The 9,971-nt window shown below is 37.7% G+C and overlaps 1 protein-coding gene across 1 annotated transcript; it reads right to left on the reverse strand.

The window, feature by feature from the left end:
• Positions 1 to 3,028: 3,028 nt before the first annotated feature.
• On the reverse strand, positions 3,029 to 6,907 carry LOC104813173 (tricyclene synthase, chloroplastic-like). Its single transcript, XM_010540718.1, has 7 exons — positions 6,674 to 6,907; positions 6,252 to 6,528; positions 5,742 to 6,144; positions 4,846 to 5,061; positions 4,618 to 4,756; positions 4,069 to 4,320; positions 3,029 to 3,462 (listed from the first exon to the last, which is right to left on the reverse strand). The coding sequence occupies exons 1-7, from the start codon at positions 6,890 to 6,892 to the stop codon at positions 3,136 to 3,138; spliced, it is 1,833 nt and encodes a 610-aa protein (XP_010539020.1). The 5' UTR covers positions 6,893 to 6,907; the 3' UTR covers positions 3,029 to 3,135.
• Positions 6,908 to 9,971: the final 3,064 nt, after the last annotated feature.

The raw sequence follows: 9,971 nt of genomic DNA on the forward strand, positions 1-9,971 counted from the left end.
CTCATGTATAATGAAGATTCTCCTCATCCTCTTGCATAAAAACATTGATTCGATTCCTTGCGTGTTGAGTCTTGGTGGGAGAGTAGTATTGCATAAGGAATTGCTCCTCAATCTCGTTCCATGTTGAGATGGAATTTGGCTCGAGAGTGTAGAGTCAATCCCTAGCTCTCTCCATAAGTGAATAGGGGAAAGCTTCAAAGAGCATGTCTTTTCTGGTCATTCGCGCTCCCTTCTTGATTGCCTTGCAATTCATCTTGAAGTTCGTAAGGTGGGAGTTCAGATCTTCATTGGGTCTACCACAGAAGCTCGTATTGTTCAACATTTGGATGCATTATGGTTGAAGTTCAAAGTCCTCCAACGGCTTCTTATTGATACACGATAGTAGGTGAGTGTGCTTCGATTCACTACAAAAAAATGGTCATTTCCAACGGGCAAATCCGTTGGAAATAGCCAAATTTCCGTTGGAAATTATGTTTCTAACGGATAAATCCGTTGTAATTTCATCGTTAGAAATCGGTGTCTGTTGGACAACCGTTGGAATTTTCAACAGAATTTCAACGAATTTTTCCGTTGAAAATGAATTTCCAACTGATATCCTTTGGAATTATCCAACGAATTTCTAACCACAATCCGTCGGAATTTTCCAATGGAATTTCCAACCGATATCCGTTTGAATTTTCCAATGAAAAATTCAAAACATATTCTCGATCCCGACCCCGACCCCAATCCCGATCCCGAAGCTCATTTCCTATTAGGTCACTCATCCTTCCACTACTCTAACTCAATCCTCCTTAATCCTAGAATTTCAATTAGCAATCATCCAACTGCTTAAGTTAAACTTCTAATATCATATAACATTAATATATATACATATATAAATATTTATATAAATATTTATATATATATACATACACACATACACACACATACATATATATACATATATATATATATATTTATAGTATATATGTATACATATTTACGTATATACATATTTGAATTTATATATATATATGTATAATATATATTTGTTATGTATATGTATATAGTTAATATAGACATATATATGTATACGTATAAAATACATGTATTTAAATATATATATATATTTGAATTGATTTTTCAACTAAAATAAAAAAAATTTAACCGATATCCATTGGAATTCCATTAGAATTTGTTTTTAAATATTTCCAAAAAAATTTCTAACCGACATCCGTTGGAATTTTTTTTAAACAATTTCCAAAAAAAATTTCAACCGACATCTGTTGGAATTCTGTTGGAATTTTTTCCAACCAACATCCGTTGGAATTCCGTTGAAAATTTCCAACGGATACCCGTTGGAATTTTTCAACCCAATTTTTCAATTGAATACGTTGAAAATTCCGTTAAAAATTTCCAACGGCCGATTCCAATAGATATCCGTTGGAAATTTCAACGGAATTTTAAGGGAAATCGTTGCTGAAAACCGTTGAAAACTCGTTGAAAAATTTCCAACGGACAAATCCGTTGGAAAATCTGTTGGATTTCGATGATTTGTTTTTTGTAGTGATTGTGTATACGTGCAAAGCGTTCTAGATGCTGCTTGGGGTGGACCTCTTTGGCCGTTGCCCCCTCAATAACTCTTCGGCCATTTCGGGTTGATCTCCTCAAGCATTGTTTACAATGTCTATGGGTTTATCTTCCAAATGGGAGTTTCAAACACTTCTACTAGAATTTGTCTCTCCAAGTTTAAACTCATTATCTAAAGAATCGATTTACCCATCTCTCAATAGTCTAAATGATCTCTAGATGTATTCATGTTCCCTATCATGAACCCCGGGCAAGTTAAGCATTTTCCAATGTGAATAACTCACCCATTTGATGTATAGTTCCAAACAACATTCTCATATCCATATGATCAATGTGTTCTATCATCATATCAACTAGGATTTCATCCAAGTCAATAGCAATAAGCACAAAACATCAAATTCATGGAAGAAAACTCATAAACATCATAGATTAAGCATAAATATCCATATAAAAGTGGGGATCCCTCACCCATAACAAAAGGTCTACTCCTTAACTAGGGTTTCAATATAGAAAACAAAAGGAGAAGACATAGAAAAGGAAAAGAGATGTTCAAGATCGTCTTCAATGGTGGTCTCCTTCCTCCCAATGCCTCCTTAGTCTCCAAATCTCTCTTGCCTCCTTTCCAAGGTGATGTTTCTCCAAGTATCTCCAGTCCCTCTTCTCTCTCCTCCTCTTTCCCCTTTTATGAAAGTGCAAATTAGGTTTTCTCCTCAAAATTCGGGCTTTTCTTTTTTAGACCGGATTCGATTTCATGGGGTCGCTCATTTTCTATTTTAAACTGCTCATTTTCTCTTCAGGATCGTTCATTTTCTGTCTTGTGTTGGGTGTGTTATTTTATGTCTCATATTCATATATGAGTTAGCTTTCAATTCAATACCATAATTTCAAGTATGATAACTTTCAGGATATATAATCAAATCAAAGATATTATATATCATTAGAAAGATAATTTCGATATCTATGAAATGACAAAAAAAACATGCAATTCCAACAACGGTACAAAAAGTTATGATCTAAACAATATCACTATATCAATATGATTTTTTTAAACCAAAAAAACCAAATTCGAATTCACGGTAAATCGTGTCTCATTAAGGAAATTATTCTCCACGCGGTAGTTACGGTTAATGGAATATATCCTCTCAAGATAAGATGGACGTACCTTATCGGAACAGTGATACTTTAAACTCAGGTGCATTGTCGAACTCAAAGCTTGGCTTGAATTATAAAGGGAAAAGATATTTTTTTCTTTCTTTTGCAAAAGCCTTTGTTTTTGTTTTGTTTTTTGTTTGGTGTTTCTTGGTGTTGTTTGGTGTTTCTTGGTGTGTAAAACATGAAGACAAGACCCCTATTTATAGGATTGAAAACCTACAAAAAATACATCTAAAGCCATAAATTCTTTTTAAGTTTGTGAAAAAATGGAGGATAAATCTTTACTTTTAATTATAAAAACCTCCATTCATTTAATTTTAAAAAACTCTAACATTTTGGTCTTGATTTTTTTAATAATATTATTTGACGTACAAGGGAAACCTTTATATATGGAATACGTATACAATTCAACAATCAAAGCATTGGTTGATCGAGTGGAACAGGGTTGAAGAGCAATGAATGGACACGGTCAATGGTCTTTGCCTGGTCAGGACAGCCATGGCCATCGCCATATTGGTACGTGCACTGTGCCATGCGTGCCAGATCGAGCGCTGTTTGGAGAAAACGGCCATCGAGTGAAGAACTGTGTGTCGTCATCGTCATCATCATCATGTCATTCATCACGTCCCATGCATGGCATATCACTCCCACCATGTGTTCACGCGCCTCCTTCTCTGAGACTCCCGTCTCATTCATATAACACTGCACCGATTTCAGAACGTCCCCTCTTTCCAACTCATCCTAGACACATTTTTGTTAGTTATAATCTTGTCATGGTTATTTTGATTCTATCATTTTCTTTATTATTTTGATATGGTCTTTGCAAAGACCTATATATTCTCTTGGTACGTGATTAGTGGTTCTTTATTGTAATTTAGTTGGTAGACATGTATTTATGCATTTTTTTTTTGTTTCTCAGGCCTAGAAATAAGAGGTTCTTTATATATATATATATATATATATATTTGGGCGACCGTTTTAATTTCTTCAATTTTAATGCATATTGCAGATAAATAGTACTAAATAGCGTACATGATTTTTAAAATATATAAAACATGTGGTTTAAATGATTCAATTTTGTAGTTTGATCGGTATTACACACACACACACAAAAAAAAACAGACAGCTTATTATATAATGCACCAAAAACGTTGCAAAAGGCGATTTTGCATTGCAAATCCGAGACGACAAAATGGAGAAATATCATAGTAACTAACCGATGACGGATTTGTCTATCTCATAGAACTTGAATTGAATTTCTAGGGCAAGACGTCATGTCGTTCGAAATTTGCCGAGAGATTCGTTCAGGTCGAGATTCAAGAATGGAGAAATATCGGAGAAACTAACCGATGAAGTGGCCAAATCGTTTGCAACGCGAAGGATGACGGAGGAGGATCGGACAATGGAGTCACCACGTTCGGAGAAAGTGTCTAAGGTTTCCTTGGAGAGGCGGTCGGACAGCAGACAGCAAGAGTGGATCAATATAATAGAGGCGCCGGCCGAGACCCAAGCATTCTCAATGTACTCTTTCAAACGAGGTTTGTGTCCATCCTCATACCACTCTGCTTCTTTCAGACATGCTTCCGCAAAGTCAGCCCACTGACAAAAGAAATATTTAATCTTTTTTTGTGTGTGTATGAAAAGAAAGTATCATAGAGAACTCAAAAAAGTTACTTAATAAATGCTTATCTTTGTGTTCATATTCATAAAATTTAAAGTTAACCAAGGATAAGCAAAGTATTGTTTTTACATTATGTACTTTTTTTTATAATTCGGAAGTTCATCAAATCTAGGTGAATGGTTTTTTCCAAGTGAAGATTCGAATTTGGATTGAAGAGAAGTTTTGATCCACCTTTACCGGTCCAGCCACCCAATTTTGGATAAATATGTACTTACTGCTTTCTTAAGGTAAGGGATGACATTGAACTTTTTCTCTCTAAGAATGTCATGTCCGATCTGATTGATCTCATTGTACAACACGAGAAAACACAACCTCATATATTCTGGAAGTTCATCGAGAAGGTTCACATCCCACCTGCATCAACGCGTATTGATGCCACGCAGTAAATAAAGTAAATAAAATGTTTACCAGAATATGTGGGGCATAAGTTTGAGTATACATACTTTCGGATCACCTCGGTGAAGCGGTGAAGTTCTTCTGTTGTGCCGTAAACATCGTAGATGTCATCAATGGTTACAATCAACGCATTGACAATGGTTTGTTTTTGGCGATGGTACACAAATTGAGGTTCATGGAATATTTCAACGTTACAGAAATAATTCTCAAGAATTCTATCTCTCACAAAATGAAGTTGTTTGAGCCCTGTGTTGTTCCACCACCTTCATACATCGTAAAAAGAAAAAAAAAAAGCAAAATAAGTGAGGTTCAAATTGCTGAATGTTAATGATGAAAAATAACTCTCATATATTCCCTAATTATTTGAATTACATATTTATTTTTTGAACATAATATATCGAGGAAGAGTTCGAAATTTTGAGATTACAAATTAGATTAGTTTAAATACTTTTTCGTTGTATTCTTTCTCAATTTTAATTTTAATTTATTGCTTATTCAGTTATATCTTCTCAAATTAGAAAATTATTATCCTGTAAGAAAAAAAATTGAAGAGTTAATTTAATCTAAAAACGAACTTACAATAGAGAACTAATTTTTGGAGATGATTAACCAAGAAGATTTAATTGATATTTTTAGTTCAAATATAATTTGAAGAACTATATTATTTGAGTGATCAAATGATGTATTTATATTATTTTAGATATAATTATTAATATTAATATTTTATAAATTTAAATTTGATTTTAATATCTATATTTTTTTATAAAATCTAAAATTTGTAAGAATTAAATTTTAAAAACATCGCAAAAAAATGTTTGAAACGGCTCAAAGACGACAACACGTTTTAATAAGTGTCAGGAGTATAGTTCCGTAATATAGATAATTATATGCCTAATAATAAGCTTCAGCTATATTTTAGCATATTGGCATAAATAAATTGTACCTGAAGGCGTGTTTGAGGTCTTCTTGGTGAGAAGCCTGCGTGATGTTGAAATCAAGTTTGGCAAATTCTAGCAAAAGAGGGTTCATGTCCTTTGTCTTTCCGTAGACATCTATGTACCATCTTGCTCCTAACCTTTGTGTTCTCCAGTGGTATGGCATCTCCAACGATCGGACCACCATCTCGTTAATATACGATTCGTTCTCATCTGTTTTTTCGGCTTCGGAAACAAATTCTCTTAGTATCTTCACCGAATAAGATCGAATCTCCTGCAGTTTTGTATCTGACTTGGTCGATAAATACGAAGCTTCGTATAGCGAGAGCAAGAGCAGGCCTTTGGCACCGTTGTCTAAACCGTTTATAAATGTCTCATATTCCTTATCGTTCTTGATAACATCGAAAACATCTACATAATTAGTTACAACCTATTACTTGTTAGTCTCTTGATTCGCATGATAAACTGAAATAAATTGTATTTCAAATTCTCTGTACGAGGTTTATGTCATTAATTACCTTGTGAGACACTAAAGCCATGTTGTCTAAGGAGACGAAATTCGAGCGCTATTGCATGTAAATCTTCAATTTTCCGACTTATTCTGTCGTTTTCTTGTCTTACGGTGTATATTTCCATCAAAATACTTTTGATTTCATGATGAAAATGATGTGAAAGTCCGAGCCTTTGTAGAGTGTCGATGAGCTCGAGCTGTTTGACAGGACCTTCGATTTCATTTAGCATCTTCCTCACGTCTTCCTTCAATAACTTAGCTCTCTCTTGGACTTCGCTTTGTTTCTGCATTCCGTTATTGTTAATCAGCGAATTCAATAATGTGGCATGCATGTTTAGAGTCATTCACGTGTCTCATGATCTTAGTTTTTATATGTTTCCCATACAAACACACACACACGTACATATACAATATTCGGAGTTTACTTACGGCGTATTTGTTCCCGAGAGAATGGATATAGTTCTCGTCCCATAGAGAAGGCCGATAGTTTCCGGACCGACGGACAACGCCATCCTCCGCTGACACGGTTTCAGCAACGACGGGGCAAGGCGCCAAACGTGGAGGAGTAAGACGCCGTTTTTGGTTTTGCATGCTTCCAAGAGGGCCATTTCTACAAATAAGAGGTGAGCCAAACGAATGAGAGGCCATTTGTTTTTTTTTTTAATTAAACCACGTTGTTTTGATATTTCATCTGACATATAATTCCATTTATAGGCGACTCGTTGAAATCGAGGAATTTCAATAATTTCACGTGTTTCGGAAAAAAAAACATGGCATAAGAAGTAGGGGTGGCCAAACCGTTAGGTTATTTGAAAATCGAACTGGACCCGACCGATATATATTCGAACCGAACTGAAATAACCATTTGGTTATGATTTTTTGAAATCCAAAATAATTATAAACCGAATAAATTAAACCCGAATTAAACGTAACTGAATAAACCGAATATAACCGTTTATCCTGTTGGGTTCCCTTCGGGTTCCTAGCATGCGATCTCATCGATCTAGGGTTTGGATTCTAGGTTTCACGCAGCGGAAGGAAAGATCTAAATCTAGCCAAACGTCACACAAAACCAATTGTGCAACAACCCGAACAATCGTGTATATCGTCGTGGGATTCGAATACTTACCTCGTTCTTTCAAGATCTGGAAGTATCAATCAATCCAGGGCATGTTTTAATCACCAAGAGTTGAAAGTACAACTCCTCTACACGTATCCACACCGGCGGGATGAATTCCAACGCTTTGGAACGTATCTGCTAGAATTTGTGAAGAGAAAACGATGTCCTTGACTTGGAATCGATATTCCAATCACTAGAACTCAAGAGAAAGCTTCTCCAAAGCTCTAGGAATTGTCTAGGAAGTCTGAGGTTCATCCTCTAGGGTTTGTGGTGGCTCATCATTAATTAGAATTTTCCAAAACCCTTAAAACGCGAAAACCGAAAACTGCCCGTAAGTCGGACCGTCCGTTCCAGGTATGGAACGGAAGGTCTGACTTTCTACGCGGAACAGACGTTCCGCTTTTCCTCGCAAAACGACGGTCTTGATGCCTGGACCGTCCGTTCCAGGTCTGGAACGGACGGTCTGGCACTCGCGGAACGGTTCGGCCCAATCATGGCGGGCCCGTCCGTTCCAGGCCTGGAACGGACGGTCTGGCCGTCTGGAACCTTCCAGCTCGTTGCGTGGTTCCTTTCTCGCGTCGTTCTCTTCATGTGTGATCCATCCCTAATGGTGTGTGACCCTGTAGGTCCATTCGAAGTGTCAGTGGCTTCGGAAACATTTCCCGAACCACAAGTCATGGTTAGCCTCTAGCAAGACGCCATGACCACCCACCTAGAATAGAGTTAGAGGTGATCTAACAAAGCCAACATTAGTTCGAGTTCTGATCCTTTGTCTCACGATGTCGTATGTTGAACAAGGGCATGGTATGAGCCACCCTTCAAGTTCAACCGCTTACTCGTCTAGGCAAACCGACTGATAAAATAGATGTACATTCATCTATAGCGTGGCCACGCATTTTCACAGTCCGATTTCCACGAGGGGCCCAGCGACATCTCTCCTGCGTAGGAGGTGACAAATCCCGTATTGCATGTCTACTATCTGCATATGATTCGTGAACATATCTGAGCAACGCCGTTATGATCATCCGATTAAAGACGACGTTTGACGCAGTCAAGACACGTCACTCCTCATATCAGATACTCTAGACATCTCAGGTCTGAGGATCCAAGAACGAACCGCTGTATGAGATTCAAGTCATGACTCATGTCCATGTGACAATCTCATGCGGGTCATCCAGTAACTCATTCCAAACGAGAACCCATGATTTTGATTTGCATCCAATGCACATGATCATAATCATCTATCACACATCATGCTGGTCTTAATTCATCATTGTTCCCACAATGATAACTGACCAGGAAATTTAGAATCATCTGCAATGATTCAAGGATATTTACCGTAATATAACAAACATGCTAATCATATAACGGGAAAAGTAATGCATTCATAAACCAATGAATCAATACATAGTCAAAAAATCATATCACGGATCATCGTAGAGCATTACAACCAACAATCTCCCACTATGCTCTATGATCTATCCTACAAGCATCTAATCCCCATACCCACAACATGACCATCATGCTTTGACGAAGGGAGAGGCTTCGTCAACGGGTCGGCAATATTATCATCTGTCGACACTCTGCTTATCTTCACGTCTCCTATGTCGATGATTTCTCTGATCAAGTGAAATCGCCTGAGTATGTGTTTGGATCTCTGGTGTGACCGGGGTTCCTTTGCCTGTGCGATCGCACCATTGTTGTCACAATACAAGTCAATGGGATCTGCAACGCTAGGAATGACCCCCAGGTCTCCCACAAATTTCCTGATCCAAACAGCTTCTTTAGCTGCATCCGATGCTGCTATGTACTCGGCTTCTGTAGTCGAATCTGCAACGGTTGGGAATTTCCTGATCCAAACAGCTTCCTTAGCTGCATCCGATGCTGCTATGTACTCGGCTTCTGTAGTCGAATCTGCAACGGTTGGCGGTTTGGAACTCTTCCAACTAATAGCCTGACTGCGATCTGAAGTCATCTATGTCGGTTTGGAAACTAGCATCGGTATAACCCTTTATAACGAGCTCGTCTTCCAATCCGCCATACACCAAGAACAAATCCTTAGTCCTTCTCAAGTACTTAAGGATGTTCTTGACCGCAATCCAGTGAGCCTCACCTGGTGTAGACTGATATCTACTAGTCATACTCAATGCATATGATACATCCGGACGAGTACATAACATGGCGTACATGATGGATCCAATTGCCGAGGCATATGGAATCCTACTCATGCGCTCTTGCTCATCCTGTGTCCTTGGACACTGAGTCTTGCTAAGAGCCACATCATGTCCCATTGGCAAGGCACCCCTCTTAGAGTCTTGCATCTTGAACCGATTCAAGACCTTGACAATGTATGTACTCTGACTTAGACCAAGAAGCCTTCTCGATCTATCTCTATAGATCTTGATTCCTAGAATATAGGCGGCTTCTCCTAAGTCCTTCATCGAAAAGACCGATCCTAGCCAGGATTTTACTCCTTGCAAGGTAGGAATGTCATTTCCGATGAGCAATATATCATCCACATAAAGTACAAGGAAGACCACTGCGCTCCCACTGACCTTCTTGTAAACGCATGGCTCATCTTCGTTTTGCAAGAAGCCAAACGTTTTG

The sequence above is a fragment of the Tarenaya hassleriana genome, unplaced genomic scaffold, assembly GCF_000463585.1.
Source record: "Tarenaya hassleriana unplaced genomic scaffold, ASM46358v1 Cleome2, whole genome shotgun sequence".
Lineage (NCBI taxonomy): Eukaryota > Viridiplantae > Streptophyta > Magnoliopsida > Brassicales > Cleomaceae > Tarenaya > Tarenaya hassleriana.